Below are 17,502 nucleotides of genomic sequence, written 5' to 3' on the forward strand. Positions count from 1 at the left end.
TATTTATATTCATATTCCCAAAAAAACATGTGAAAAAAAACATTACCCCAATAAGATCAAAACGATGTCATCTTTTAATTAAGACTTCACTGAATTTTATTTTTCAATTTGACATATATACATCGATGCGAGATCATTATATATATTTACTCTTTTGAATCTGACCTGAATATGATCCTACCTTGACTTTTGATCAGTTTTCAATGTTTACAAAAAATTAGGAAAAATCATAAAGGTATAAACTAGATCCTATAAAGCTTTGTGACTTTTTCTAATTTTTTGCAGTCCTAAATTGAAAATTGATAGATTCAAAAGAGCAAACATTTCTGAAAAAGAGAAATGGAATTTTGAAGGGAAATAGATCAAGTATTAATTTTTAATAAAAGATATAATTAAAAATCTTTATGATTGGGGTTTAAATTCAATGCACTTAAGTCTGCCATATTAAATAAAAATTTGATGTATATTTATTTAATATTAACATAAATAAATATTAGAGTAAAATTATAAGAGATAATTTTTGAACATTTCTGAACATTAAAAGAATAATAAAACGTTTTCAAATATTTACATGAGCGCAATGAAGATTTTAAGAAAAAGTAGCATTTTTATCTTATTGGTTTATACATATATACTCAATATGTACCCTGTATGATTTTCTTCTTTTCGTAAAGGAATTACGTTTCGTAAATTTTCAAATTATATCATATATACTATTATTATAATATGATTTACGAAAATCAATAACCAATCTCTTGGTAATTATTTAAAGCTACGAAATATTAGCTACGAAATATTACATCACAATCCCGATGTTCTGCATTTTACTTTACTGAATAACAGAATAAATAAATTGATCAATGAACTAATGCAATCAAGTTAAATAGACAGCATGCACGACTTAATTATTAATGTTATCTGTTAAATTTACTGTATAATCTACAAACAATTAACGCATATTGGGTACTAGATACGAGACAATACAGAGTTCGATTATCTCATTTGATACAGGATAATGGGTATTGTCCATTTAACTACCTAACGCTACAAATGCTTCGAAGCACGTGATTGACCAATCAAAAGAAAGAATTTTACTAATTGACCAATCAAAGAATGTTTCAAAGCATTTGTAGCATCAAGTGGACTATATAGCCAATAAAATTATTATATATGATGTTGTGCGCGCGCACGGGTATGTGTGTGTGATTGATAAACAATAAATAAACAATAAATTTTACAAATGTATGTTAATACGATATCTTCTAAAATACTTTAATTTGTTTAATTTATAATAAATTTTAATTTATAAGCTAATTTATTTACTAGTAAATTTTATATTAGATAAATTTATAACAATTATTTGTGCTATTATTTTAAGCATTTATACATATATGTTTTCATACAATATTTATTTTATTTTAATTATTCTACTTACATTATTACTTATTTATTATACATATATTATAAGTATATATAGATAACCTTAACTTATGTTATTCAATTTATATTATTATTTCAAATTTATTTATTAATACAATACACTCTTATCATATTTGTGCTTTTAATATTACATACGATTATCAGAAATATTTTTAGTTTCTACACTTCAACAAGTTTCAATAGCTTGGTAAAGAAGAAAATACTATGAATATAGACGTCATAAATCTTTTTATAATGCAGATTAGGTCTCAGAAACTTTGATGAAAAGTATAAGTACGGATTTCTGACAAAAAAGAAACTACTGTGACGTAAATTTTACTTTTCCAACACTAAGATACGAAAAACACTCCAATATTTCGATTCTGTAACTTTTATTGACAGTTTGATACCGTTATATCGTCCTTTCGTTGCTTTTTTATCATCATTATGTGTAATACTTATGTGACAATATAACAATACCAACTGATATTATTATTAACAGCTATCGGAGTACATGTGATTATTCTTAGATTAAACTTTTAAAAACTGTCTATCACTATTTTTTTATCATAAAGGAAGAGAGAGAGAGAGAGAGAGAGAGAGAGAGAGAGAGAGACTTAATGCGTTTTAGACTTCGACAGCTTACCGTTTATCTCGCCACATATTAAAATAATGTAAATAAATCTGAGTTTTTACGCAGTACTTACATAGAATCAAATTTATTACTTCCTTGGGTTTGAGAAGCACGCTATCAGAACTAATGCATCATTGTATTAACAATTGTTTTACGACTAATGAATAATAAAGATAGAATGATATAAACGATGTATTTCTCGAATACAGCCTTAAAAAACATCTTGATTTCTTCATTGTGTATTAATCTGGTAAAAGTTATTACTTCAAAATTTTTTTTATGTAAGTAGTAATATACTTAATTTTATATCGATACGCCATAATTTTATAGCGATACGTAATATATTAATCGTCATAATCACAATTGATATTTCATGTGAATACATAAAAAAAGAACTAATATTTTATAATATTATTATCACGTGAGTCTCAAAGCTTGAGATGATTTCATTCACATGCTAACATCTTGCGAAGAAGTAACTACTTTTTACTAGCATCTTTATCAAATGTAGAAAGAAGGAGAGTTATATCTAAAAAAAAATGCATAGCAAAACGAACAGCGAGATGCTAAGCATTTGTATAAAACATCCTTAGCGAATGTTCGTTTGATACGGCAGCGTGTTAAGATCCGGGATTTTACGAGTCTTGTTTGACTTGCCGATCTCCTCTGCCTCTTGTACGGTGTCTGGAAGTTTCATTCCTAAAGTTTCCGGAAAAATCAGAGACAGGATGCCAGCAATCATGCTCATAGACCCGAATAGGATTAGTGGTAGCGAAGGCATTATTCGTGTCTGAACGTAAATAAAGATATGAGCATAATTAACGAAACATTTGAAACAGTGTATTTTATATAATGAACAGAAAAAATTTCTGAACAGTGAAAATTTTATGTAAGAAAGATTGCAAATATGCTGTTGCAGAATTTTTTTGTTTGTGAAATAAAGTATTATGAAATACTACTCCAATTATATAAATTACATCACACTTATCAAATTTGAAAATGGAAATATATGTATATTTTAGAAATCATATTTACATTTATTATATATTAATGAAATTGCACAAATACTAAATATATAAAATCGTGTAATAAAAACAATAATTATAAATATACTTTATACCTTATTTTTATCACACCTTTACGGCATAATGTTTTTAAAGCACAATTTAAGAAACGCGAGTTAAGAGAGCATTTGTGTATTGCAACGTATCTTTTAACTTACCAAAAGAGGTATTTGCGGCGATAAGCTTGACCCAACGCGGCTCATCATGTCGCAAATTCCGAGCAGGGAATTCCTAAGCGTTGTCGGAAACAACTCTGCTGTGAAGAGATACATAGTCGAAAACGCCATAGCGATACACAACTTCCCAGCCATGTATAAAAATAAAAACCCATAATTCCAGACTTCTGAAACAGTGGCGATAAATTATCGGGATTGCGCTCTATACATGATAATTCATTATAACCGGTATAATTACGTGAACACAGTTGCGATTAAACCGAACGATACCGACATGTAGCATTAGCACGCTTTTTGCCCTTGGATGTAGATTACATATGTACTTAACTAACTATGTAATTTATAGATAAATGACATGAAATTCAATTTTGTCAAATCTCACAATCAGTCAAAACGTGATATCATCTCGACTTTATCATCACAATCGAGTATTACTTGGGTAATATGCAACGCGACGTATCACACATTTGCAACTTATATTTCTGCGCGTTTATACTCACGTTAAACTCACGCTTGCTTGCAACATATTAAATTTTTTGCGACATTATTGTTTCAAAAAATACTTCCAAAATTCTTCCAATTCTCTCCTTGCAAAAATTTTTTTAGTAAATTCGATTCAATAGTTTTCACAAACAATCCATCAATGACAAAACAGAATATATTATACTATATCTGAGAAATTTTTTTTTTATCTCTTTACCTGCTGATATAAACAGGGATGCGAGGCAGAATGTTCCACTCAGCAGGAATGCACTGGAAAGCGTTGGCTTACGGCCAATATAATTGTTCAGCATACAGCTAATGTAATATGCTGGTATCTCAACTATCGCGATTAGCACGAAATTGATGTATTTATCTCCGGCTAACGATACGGAATTCAACGACATTCCGTAATAAATGAACCCGTTCGTAAGCCAGCAGAACGAGCAGACTAGCAATCGAATGAGTATCACTGAGCTATGTAAAACTTGCACAATCGGTTTCCTCTCGTCCAATACCACTAGCTCGCTTTTCTGAAAAATCAATCTCATAGTCACAAGGATCATATCCAATTCACTACTTTATATTGATGTTTATAAAGAATAATACAAAAGTTGTTGACTATATTAAAAATTACGAACAATATATATACGTATATATATATATACACATATATATAAGGTGTTAGTTAAGTATGTTGCCATACTCAACAGAGTGATTCTTTGATTTATTTCAAGTAAAAAAGTCCATATAAACATGTGTTTTAAACGGCTTAGTTTCCGAAATAAAAAAATTTAAACGTGTAGTAATAATCTGTTTATTTGAAAGAAATACAGCTTGAACTAGTCAAAAACAGAAAAACAAAAACAGGCTTCAATTCTTTTGACGAAATAAAATAATTAGATGAATTGTTGAAAATGTTCACCTTGCGCCATCCATTGAACCTTCTTCTCAAAGATTGACATACACACTCAAAGATATCCTTATACTTAACTAACACCCTATATATATATATATATTAGATAACAGTAGCCAGTTTGCAAATAAGATTAATATTTTTAATGCTATAATGTGGATTTGCAAAAAAAGAGACGTACCGTTTTAGTCTTAGTTACATTTAGCTCTTTGAACGTATTGATGGTCTCGTCTGTTACTTGCAAACCGTTCATTCGGGCCATTTTATGATATATTTTATTTACTTCTTCGTGTTTATCCTTAGACAGTAACCACCTTCAAAACATTATGTGTTATGCACACTTCGCGCAAATAACAGAATTCTACCGCATATAAAAATTCTTTAATAAGTTCTGTTTAATAGTTTAGTATAAAAAGTTAAAATTAAGATAATGAATAATTCTAACAAATTTTTCGAACTTTTAATTATATTACTTTCACAATTGAATTCAGGATAAATGTCTAGAATTGATTGCACATGTAATCCAATAAATGTAATCTAATAAATTGTAGATAATATTTGCTGAAAATTTGAATCTTTCTAATCGATCAAAAATGGCATCCCGATACGATAATATTCATTAAAATTGAAAAGAATTACCTAACTGATTCTGGAATGACTAGAGGCAGGAAAATAGCTAGCAGCGCTGGCCCGTATACTACTCTAAGAAGCATTCGCCACGATCTGACCCAATTGGCGAACAATCCCAATAAAATCTCACCCATGGCGTACATAGAGCTGATAATAGTGCTTCCATAGACTCTATTTTTCACTCCCATCATCTCCATCCCTGAGAGCGAAAAGTGTATAAATTATTATCGAACAAAATCACATATAAATTATGTTGAAGAGAAACAAGAGGAATTAAATATTAAGAAATCCATGCAGGGATTTCGATCTAAGTTAAAATATAAAATATAAAATATGAAGAGGAAAATAACAACAATTTTTACTTGTATTAAATAACTTTTACGTAATATGCTACTAACAAAATTTTTATGGTGTAGAAATATACGTGTGTGTATACAAATATAAAAAGATTAATAAGGATTCAAGATGTATTGCAGTACTTAAGATATTTTGAAATCTGTTCGACTCTAATGCATTTGAGAGGATTGAGATGGATTTAAAATCTCATATTTTTGTTTTATATTTACCGGGAATGCTTTGTCAAAGAATATGTTTTTATGCTAAATGCGTTTCATTTAAAGCTGATATAACTATGATTTTAATAAACATATATATTTGCTTAGACTTCATTAATTTTATTATTTTGATTCAACATGGAATGAAAATAAATGTTTTAGCAACACAAACTTTAATCTATTCGTAATTAATTATTAAATTGTTCTTATTTACGATTTGCATTTAGCGAGTTCTGTCAATTTGATTATTTTAATAAACCACTAAATAAATACATAAATTCAAAATAAATAACTCGAAAATATTTATATGTTATGTATTGCATCCAAACGCGAATAAAGAGCATTACATCAGGAATTTGTTCCGCTGCACATTCGTGAACACTTATAAACAGAACAAGATGTATAAATATAACATTTATAGGTGTTGCATAAATTTGTTGTTCTCAAGCATACATATTTATTGTACCGTTATTAACGCACCTAAAATGAATCCCGCGTCGTATATTCCAGCCGCTATGAAGGCATTAAGGAATTGAAAGACGAGGAACATGTAATAATTCACGGAGAAGGAATGTATCAAACCACTAACTCCAGATAAAGCCGTCGCCATTGTCAAAACGACTCGTCTCCCATATCTGGAAATAAAATTGTGAACGTGGATCCACAGATGTGCATTCACAGATTTATATAACTAGACTGTTCATTTCGATTATTTTATATATGATAGAAAGAGATTAACGTCATCCTTTATAAGTTACATTGTCGTATAACAGTTAATTTAATGCAAATATAATCCTAGATTTTATTATACATAATAGCTAATTATTATGTATAATAATATTATATGACTATAAATGAGTCATATAATATAAAAAAATTTAAATTTATCTTTAAAAAATTTACTTTAAATGAAATTAAGGTTCTTAAAGATAACTTTTTAAGAAATTTTAAGGTAATTTAAAGTGTAAAGCTTATTCTATTAATCTAAGAACTTTAAAAACTGACTTTAAAATAATTTTAGAAAAATTAATGGTTTTATTATTTTTATTTTAGAATTCAAACAATCCAATTTTTAATTTTCGCTTATTTTTCAGATGATATATTTTGTATAATTAACACACATCTTTTTGGTATATATAATTTTAAGAAACATACAGTCTATTTTATTCTTTATGAATAAATTGTTAATTATCTAACAAGAAATGATCATTAATTAAACATCGAATCGAAAAAAATTGATATTGAAATCATCGTATTTATATCGATTCGACATCAATTCGATGCCTCATTTCTCGCTGGATAATATTTACTTTTTAAAAATAAAATTAAAAAAAAAATATTTTCTATGTACGAATATTTTTTGCATTTACTGTATATACATATTTTGTTCTCTCACCTGTCAGATATGTATCCAGCGAATATTAAACCGACAATTTGACCGATATTCTGTATTGAGCCCACTAACGTGAGTTTCCATTGATTATCGTCGCAAGTAAAACCCCACTACATTGAAATAAGTGAAGAAAAAGGAAAAAGAAAATCAATCTGTCGTTAAATCTCGGCGAATTTAAAAATACGCCTTAATTACTGCAAGTCACATTACCTCGTTGAGTATCGTGTACTCATTCGGATCGTAAATCCAAGAATCACAGTCGCGAGTGACATTGGTGAATGATGCTTCTGTACATGTACCTAGGTGATCATTTTGTACTACGTAACGCGTACAATGAGAAATGACTCCGTTGATTTTTGGCGCGGAAGCATTCAGCCACGGCGGTTCGAACGTCGTGTTTTCTGCATGCTCGCATTCCGGCACTGAACATCTACATTTAAAATTTAAACAATTGCTTTTTTCTTCCTAAATTTTCTTTTAATCACAAATAGAAGTTTGACGTTGTCTCAAATAGATTTATTTCACGCGTACCTGTATTTAACTTCGCTCGTAATAAACATGTAAGAAAACGCAAATGCTGCCGTTAACATCAATGTTATGCCAATGAATGCGAATATTACTATCTGATAAAGTCCGAATTTTTCTATATCGTTCTCTACTGATTGATTATTTGTAGCTTCTATAAAAATGAATAAAGATTCTGTTATATCTGATCTGTGCTTCTCGATTAAGAAATCATAACAGAAAAAATTAAGTCATGTTATGTTAAATATAATATTATTTTGATATATTAAACCAATCAAATATAATATCGATTTACATAGTAAAAAAAACATTTTGTAATATTTTGTTTAAGATCGTTTTTCCAACACATATATCGCTTTTGCATGATCATTTCACGATTATGTTAATTATGAATCATTCATACCATTTTCCAGTCTCGACTGAGGATCAACCTCATTCCTTTTTAATAAGCAACACAGCCGCATGATATAGTCTCGTACTCTGTAATCATATTCGCAATTTATATTATTACTTAATGAAAATCAATCCGCCATTGCGGCAGTCGATTAAACATACAATATGGCGCTTTATGTTTCAAATTTCTTGGGAACATCGCGAATAAAAAATAATGTCAATCGCGTCAGATTTTAAAGCGGACATTATATTAAAAAATGGAATCAGTTTGTCACACAAAGATAATTACAGGAAACTTTTCCCCATAAAAAACAGAAAATGAGGGAGAAAGGAAGAGAGGGAGAAAATAACTTTATCACTAAACAATTGGAGTTAAACATTTTTCAAATATTAAAAAAATATTTTAAATGTAAATAATTATTTTTTAAATCTTAAATAAACGTTTTTTTAAATAAATACTTTTTAAACGTTAAAAAATGTTTTCTTAAACATTAAAAAATATTTTTCAAATATTAAAACAAAAACGTTCAATAGTTACTGTTGTATCACATTATTATTTTGATCTGCAGTGTCATAATGAGGTCAAACTTTTATAACTATATAATGATATCATACTCAATCAGCAAACATATTTTTAAAAATGTTTTTAAAAGCACTTTAAAAACATTTTTTTAAATATTTTTGGAAATTTAAAATAAACATTTTTTTAATAAGAAAATGACTGACCCATCATTTTCAATGTTTCTAAAAATATTTATAAGTTTTTTTAAATTCTTTTAAAAATATTTTTAAAAATATTGTTTGCTAATTGTCTCGTAAACAATTTTTCATGCACGAATATATAAGTATATATAAACATTCATAAACATATATAATTATACATGAAATATGTTCATATATGTCTGTACATTCTTCTTTCTTTTGTAAAATTACTGTTTACTATAATAAAAATATTATTAATGATGAGAAAATATAAAAAAATAATTACAAGGATAATTTTTGCATTGTTTCTTTTAGAAAAAAAGAGATTTAGAAAAATATAAAAAAATTACTTTTATAAATCATGTATAATTTTATATCTAATAAATATGAGCAATTCTTTTATATTTCTCCAAACTTGATTTTTTCTAAGACAAACAACGCAAAAATTATCTTTTTAATTATTTATGATGTCACAATTCAATATGACAGTGGCTGTGTTCCAAAATTGATTGCCAGCGCTGCAAATGTAATGTCGTCATAAAAAAATGCTACTAATTTTAGTAAACATGCAATTGGTGCGAATACGCATTTCAAATTAGAACGATACTCACCAACTTGGATATTGTAGCTGCCTCACCTCTTCAACCGTAGCAGGAAATGACGACAAAATTAGTGACGTCTTTACTCTCTCGCAGCACTGCCACAGCGTGCTACGATGATTTTTGAAAAAATCAACGATGTTGACAGTGCTACCAACGCTGGCAAACAATTTTGGAACGTAGCCATCGAATCATCTCAGCCATATTGAATCGTGATATTATAAACGAGAAATGTGTTATGAGCGACACGTTGATTTTTCTTGCATGCCATTTGTAAATAAAAAGAATTTGGATAAAACGGAATGATGAGATCGCTTTAAAATACTTGCAAAAAGGCTGATACTATCCTTATCTCCTCTTGAGTCAGTAATTAGTTGAAAAAGACACGAGAAGTGATAATAAGTTATGCACGCATATCGAGTAAAAATTGATAAATGCACTTTACGACTATTTACTGATTGCCAGGGGAGGTAAGAAGTCCCGGCCCATTTTTACAAGTGTTTTCTCGCTTATAACGTCACAATTTATTAGGTGTTGGAATTAATTCGTAGCGTTTTTAATGAAAGAATGTTATTTATTTCACATGAGCATTAAAAAATACATTAATGAAAGTACTTCCCATCACTTGTAAAACGCTACGAATTAATTCCAACACCTAATAATATGATCGATAACTATTCAAGAATCTTAAGTTTGTATCTGTAGCACACACACACATTTTTAATTTTGTTTATATCTCAAGGGAGTTAAGAATTATAAAAAGTTGAAAAATATTTTTGCATCCTACTTTAAGATATTACTATTTTTCAAATAACATTTGATTAAACATGATTTTTATCTGTTTTTCATACAGCACAGAAGAATTGTAGAAGTATTGATTTCAAAAATACTGAAAGATTGCAATATTGTGCAAAAATTTTACGAAAGCTTGCTACATATTATTGCAATATTTCAGCAATGGTAAGATGTCTAACTTAGAAGTATTGTAATATTGTAGTAACATCACAATATAATGTTTTTAATATTTTAAATGCCATTACATTTTGGCACATATGTATAATTTCTAAGCATATCCTGCACTTTTTATTCTATTCTGTATTTTTTTTATATACAAGAAGTTGAACTTCGCCGATTATTATAAGTACTGCTTATATCGTCACGTTATTATTATAAGTATTGAAGTAATATTGCAAAAAAAATCTTCGCAATTTCTTTGTAACGTTGCAATATGCAATGTTGCATTGTTGTAGCGATGTTACTGCAAGCTTCTGTGTATGTTACATAGGACAAATGTATCGTTTTGTTTGTATTGTTTCGTTTTGTTTGTACTTATACAATTAATATTTAATTGAAGGAAAAAAATCAAGTGCAAACATAATTAAATATCTGTCTTAGAGTGTTCAAAATAGGATATCTGTTTTATTTCCAATAATAACAAAAATATTAACATAAATATTCTTTGAATGTTCATTTTATATCTACATAGACGTGAAAACATAAATTAGGCACTTAAAATGGACATCCTCGGAATGTTCTGCAATGCTATTTGGATACGCGTTTTTACAATTAATTAAAATTATAATCAGTACATCTTTTAGAAATATGTCACCTTATTTATTTTGTGAAAACTTAATCATAACAATTATAACACAAGAGAACTATCAAGAACATATTTATATATTATTTTATTTTATCCCTTGTTTTGATATATCTAGAAGTCAGTTTCTTAATATATGCATATAGATGTGACGATAGCACTGATATTCTGACATACAAATACATACTTTAGTGTAATTGTAGCTGATAACGGTGATGACTATCGGTAGATTATTACATCATGTACTTGTATTTTTTTTTCTTTTCTTTGCATATCATGTGAGCTCGCATTTAAGAAAAGGATTTTACGAAGGCATCGTTTATAAACTTTAATCATTTTCATCGCGATTCGAAAATGAGAGATTTATTACGCATATATAATATATCCTTGCTCGACTATATGTACGTATCAGGAAACATAGTGTCTCGGCGATAAGCAAGCGAAGCGTTATGACGTTTTATTATCTTGAAACAGAACGCTCAAACTGACATTCATCATGATATGGATATTTTGCTGTTAAGTTAAAAAATACTTTGGCTATACAATATTAATTAAAAATATCAGTCAAATAATCAACCAAAGTTAATATATCACTGTTATCAACTAATTAAAAAAATTAAATAACTTTTAAATAAGCGAATTGTGTATAAATTTTACACAGATATTTAGACATAATAATAGAACAATTTATGTTTTTATATATTTGGTATTGTTTAAATGTAACACATACATTCTTAAACATTGTGAAATCCGTCTTTACGTGCGCGAGACACAAACTATTATTACGATACTTTTTTTGCAAAACACACACAAACGATTAACGATGAATAAATTAATGAATTGCCACCTTTACCATTACTAGATATCAAAAGAACAAAGTAATGATAACTGAATTCTTTGAGTAAAATAACATTTTATTATTTTTAACTTTTATGTGTGTCAAAATCAGTCATTTCTGTGATTAGTTTCAAAACGAACAACATCCATATTAAAGTATATGCATTTAGTAAATAATAAATTAAATTTGAGTCAAATGTAATACGTTTTTTTGAGTTAGATTGTTTAACTCTATTGCTTAAGACAAATTAACGACATATTGAGTAGAAGCAATGACGACCTATAAAAATGATTAAAAATGACTCAAATTGGATATAATTTGATATTATGAGTTTAACAATAAACAACCATTGGTGCCGAACACTAAAGCTAAAACTTCGTATGCGTACTTACCCGTACATAAGGACAACAAGTACTATCTCTTTGAAAATTGTACATTCTGCGATGTTAGTCACATGATGTTTGAGCGAGTGGGGGCGGCTAAACCCATACAATAAGTACAGAAGGATTGTAGAAACATTGCAGAAATATTTCATTACAAGACAGTAACAATGTTGTAAAATGTTGCTGCAATACCTTTATAAAAATGTATATTCAATTAAACAATAAAGGTCCAAAATAACACGCAAGTTGAATGTTAACTCTTGAGTTGAAGGTTTATTTGAGAGTTAACATTTAATTTGAGTGTCATTTCGGATCGCCAACGTCTACCTAGTGAACACAAGTTCATGTAACGTTGTGGTTAGTTGTAATTTTCGATTCAACAATATAAATGTAACATAACACACGTGTTATGTTACAGTTACATTACGGTTACATTACGGTTATATTGTTTAAAGAAGATCTTAATGTTTAAATATTTCTGTGTGAATTTATGTACATATCTGATTCTGTAAATTGCACGTCTTTTTCGGTCTTAAACGCTTTCATGAACAAAACCAGAGTAGTATAATATCGGGCACTTATTAAATTAACAAGCAATTTAACAATTCTTTTTTTTTATGCTAATAAGCATCATATTTTTATTATTTTTTTGTTCGACATAAACTTAACAGAATACTTTTTTAGAATACTTTTTAGAAATGTTGCAATAAAGTAAGCAATAATTTTAAGATAAATATAATAGCATACACATCGACTAAGCCCGAAAAAATGTTTTCATATATAATTATAGATAAATAGTTATATAACAAGTATAATTATACAAAACTATAAAATACGTCCATAATTATACATAATTATAAATACTTATACATAATTATTATTGATATCAAAATTACAAACTATTCAGTTTTATTACTAAAATATTATTTATGATTAATATTATTGATTTTAGCATCACCTTCCAAAATATAACGTGATACATTAATGATCATAAAACAATGGCAATAAATTTTATAATGTTTTCATGCAAAATCACTCATTCCTGTATCAGTATACTTTGTACCATCTTTTTAACTATTTGAGATTACTCTGCAATGGAAGATGATTGATTGCCTTATGGATGGATGTAGACCTCTTAAGCATTCTTTTGATTTGCGTTACCTGATAAAATTAACGCAAATTAGCGTGTTTTATCCCTTAAAAAAATTTATTTTAAATAAAGTTAATATTTGTAAATATAATTAAAAATTTACTTAAAATTTTTGAGGTAATTTAAAATGTGTAAAAGATTGATCTAAAGTAATCTAAAAATTTTAAAGTATTTCAAAGTTAACTTTAAAATAAGCTTAGAAAAACTGATGTGGGTTCTTATTTTCATTGCATCTAAATTTTTCAAAGTACTTTGAAGTTTTAAAGTAAGGCTAAGTTGACTAAACATTCACTTGGGAACAGTACGCGACATCGCCAGATGGACGCGACGGTATTACATTTTCTCATAAGTAAGATCCTTACAGGACAGAATAAAAGGCCTACTGTTATAAGATTTTTCATTCGTGTTTTTATAAAATAATTTTTCGAATTTCTTTATAAATAAAAGGAATTTGCTTTGAAATTTAAACAAATTCATGATTTTGCAATTATTATTTTAAAGAAAAACTTTAAATATCGAATCTCTTTAAGAAGATTGTAAGGGCATGATAAAACACATATTAATATTATGCTTTAAACAAATTACATACATGTGAAAGTTGCGTAACATTCTGTTTTTATTGAACAACACATTTTTATAGATTATTAATTTTATTTGATATTAGTTTTATTGTTATAAACAAAAATTTTAAAAATAATAACAAAAATCTAATTTTTTAATATAAATATTTTAAGTGCTAAAAATGACTTGCAAAGTTTCATTGAGATTCCCTAATTATAACAAATAAATATTTTATTTATTTACTGAACAATTAATGTATACATCTCGATGTAACTTTACATAAATATTTTTGAATTCATAAAGTATCTATATAAAAAAATTGAGATTTTTATCATTATTTTATAATACATTTTCATATATTTCTATTAAAGTACAAATTTAAAAAATATTACTTTTTATCGAAATAACTTTTAATACAGATGGTCAATTGTCTCTAATTTTTTTATATTACTTTTAAGTGCAATTTAGAATAATCTGTAATTTTTTCAAGTAATTTTTAACCTATTGCATTTGCCTTAAAACCTTCTTAAAAAAAAAGTTTTTGAATTGTTGATATTTATTCTTCACAATTTTTAAGTTTTGTTTAGTTTCGTTTAATTTTTCTTATAAATAAATTTTAAGTTATTTTTAAATATGTTTTAAGATGACTTTAAACAAAAATTAAAAATTTATTTTTCATATTTTTTAGGTTTTCTCTACAGTAAATTTTCAATTTTTTTAAGTTTTCTAATTGTAAAATACATTTTCTCAAAGATATGTCCTTAAAAGATCCTCATTATTTATGATTTTTTTTCTACAAAAAATTGTATATTGTATACAGCGCTGATTCTTATTAGCACAATCCTTTATTTGATATTTTCTCGGGATCTTTTTTTTTTTTTTACCTAAATACGAAAGAAGTGACACTTTCGGTCAAAGTTAGATGTTAAACTAATATATACAAATGTATTCCTTAAATAAATTTATCTCAGAATGATTGCGGGCTGATTACTTTCAGACTTTCAACACAATCAATCTGAAATATTAATAATCCTCCTAAATTTAATTAGATGTATGTTAAAACCTGTAAAGAACTTATTGCGAAAAATATTATTTTCTCGTCCGAGGTGATAATATTATCACATTGTCACTGCAGGTACCACTGTGCTTATCTTTAATTTAAACATCGCTTTTAAATGATTCTTTTGTAAACAATTTGCTATGTATACCAATATCACAGTAGATGAATAAATCAAGAAACGTGATTATAAAATGCTCGTCTAAGGAATGGTAAAAATACATAAAATCGCTTTGTATAATAACAAGAAAAAAGACTTATTTTGTTTTAGTACTACTTACATTTTAGGCAAAATCCCAATTAAATACAGAAAATTTTTGGAAAAATCAGAGTCGAGAAGGTTATTTTATAAAAATAAGACTTTTATAGAAAATAGTTTTTAGAATTGTATGTATAATAATTATTTAATATATATTTTTTCAAAAAGATTGTATACATACATTTTTTTATATAGAGATTGTAAAGTTTAAATTTCGCGGAAATAAATTTAAATTTAATAAAAATAAGAACAAGTAACTGACATGAAATTGTGCTTTCAAATATTGTGACCGTTTATTATAAGTGACTTAGAGAGTGCTTGCATCCAATATATATCAATCTACAGATCATATAATTACCTACTTTCGAGTCGCAAACGTTCACTGAGCGACTGCGATATAATACTGTATATACTTGTTATTAAATAATGTCTAATAAAACGAATGATATTTGTTAATAATAAATACAATTTTATTACATCAAGGCACGATAAGTAAAACGCATGATCTCTTGCAAGAGGGAATTGATATTTATAATTCTTTTAAATTTATTATTAGTAAACTCACGGGCCCGAGCTCATTATCAGCACATTGTGGACACTTACATACAATTGTACACACACAAATACATTTTCGACTTTATATATTTCATATCCGTTAAAAATTATCACAAGTAATGATTAGACATCCCTTCCCCCCAGGCAATCAAGAGGCTGGTCATATATTCGTCACGGAGACTACGAAAGTGTATTTTAAATCAATTGTGTATTTTAAAACGAGGTGAAAATTACAGAAATGAACGAATATATTTACTAGAATATTTATAATTTCATTAATCAATATCGTAGAAGATAAAGATCAATATCGTACCAAGAAAAAAGATAAAATATAATAATACATTATATAAATAATAATTAAAAATTAAAATAATTTTAAAAAATGTTCAAAATGTAATATAAAAACAGCCAAAATTTTCCATTTAACAGTGTTTTTATGAAAATGCATGTAAAAATGAAAAAAATCAAGAATAATGCCATTGCTTAACATTTATTATAGAATAACATATAAACAGCTTTAATTTTAAATGTAATCAAATGTAATTATGATGATCTTATTATGAGAGAAACCTTGACTAAATTTGAAATTTTCCTAAAATTATATACTTTCAATTAAAATATTCAAATAAAATTCGATAAAAACGAATTATTAAATAGAGGCCATTCACCATCTTCGCTGATTTTAGTTAGCCATCATCTTTTTGTTGCATAGAATTTTTTATTTTTTATTCTTTTACATTTTTACGTTTATTTCGAAATATAATATAGAAAAAATGTATTAAGAATGAATAATTTAATGCAATGTATAGAATACAATATTAGATGTACAACTTTGCTTCTGCCGTTTTCCTATAGATTGCTTTAGCGGTAAGTAATAATCGAAATAAATAGATCATAGACGTCGGCAAATTCCGACGATCCTTTCGAGTCATTTTCCATTAATTAACTAATCTAATTTTGTTTCGTTTTTCAATAGGAATTAAATAATTCCGTATTGATAAAAGAATCATAGGAAACCAAGGTTGCGTTACTCCGCACAACGTAATGAAACGTGAGATTCCGCAGTCAGTGAAATGTTGCAATGCAAAAGCATGAAACGAAAGTACGGCTATTAATTTATACAATACTACCCCGCAAGCCTTTATCTCCATCACTCGCGTACCGACCAATGGTATCTTACTACGCTTATTCTATCTAAACGCTCATTGGTGACCGCTAGCTTTCCAATAAGATATATAAAGAACCGTTGCGCTAGAAAAAAGCTCATTTCTTCTTGGAAACTCGTATCGTTCGTCGTAAACAAAAAATATCGAATTAATATTAAGACTTTGATTAAATGTCGATGTTTAGCAGTCAGCTTACACATACATGAATGATTTTAGAAAATATAAGGCGAGGAGTCTTACAATTAATCATGTTACCATCAGAAATATTCGTGCACATAATTACATAGTTCATGTCCATATTTTGTAGAGGCGCTAATAGACGAAAACCAAACGAGGGCATATTCCTTTCAGATTTATTGTGTTCTAAGTTAGATATTAAACGTATCGTGACAACATCGTTTATTTATGGATAAATGAAACGAAAAACTAGATTCTTTTTCACATATACAAA

General features: G+C 27.4%; 1 protein-coding gene across 2 annotated transcripts; it reads right to left on the reverse strand.

Moving 5' to 3' along the window:
• Positions 1–60: 60 nt before the first annotated feature.
• Positions 61–17,250, reverse strand: LOC105149410 (solute carrier family 22 member 4). 2 transcript variants are annotated; one of them, XM_087404520.1, is made up of 11 exons: positions 12,313–17,250; positions 8,195–8,271; positions 7,798–7,945; positions 7,477–7,696; positions 7,270–7,376; positions 6,354–6,508; positions 5,329–5,518; positions 4,871–5,003; positions 3,994–4,306; positions 3,276–3,457; positions 61–2,843 (listed from the first exon to the last, which is right to left on the reverse strand). In XM_087404520.1, the coding sequence occupies exons 1-11, from the start codon at positions 12,453–12,455 to the stop codon at positions 2,643–2,645; spliced, it is 1,869 nt and encodes a 622-aa protein (XP_087260646.1). In that variant the 5' UTR covers positions 12,456–17,250; the 3' UTR covers positions 61–2,642. The 2 variants fall into 2 exon arrangements, with proteins under 2 accessions (XP_087260646.1, XP_087260645.1); XM_087404519.1 differs by having other exon boundaries at positions 3,276–3,460.
• Between the last annotated feature and the right edge of the window lie 252 nt (positions 17,251–17,502).

Source organism: Acromyrmex echinatior, chromosome 3 (assembly GCF_024713525.1).
Source record: "Acromyrmex echinatior isolate Ae372 chromosome 3, ASM2471352v2, whole genome shotgun sequence".
In the NCBI taxonomy this organism is placed as follows: domain Eukaryota; kingdom Metazoa; phylum Arthropoda; class Insecta; order Hymenoptera; family Formicidae; genus Acromyrmex; species Acromyrmex echinatior.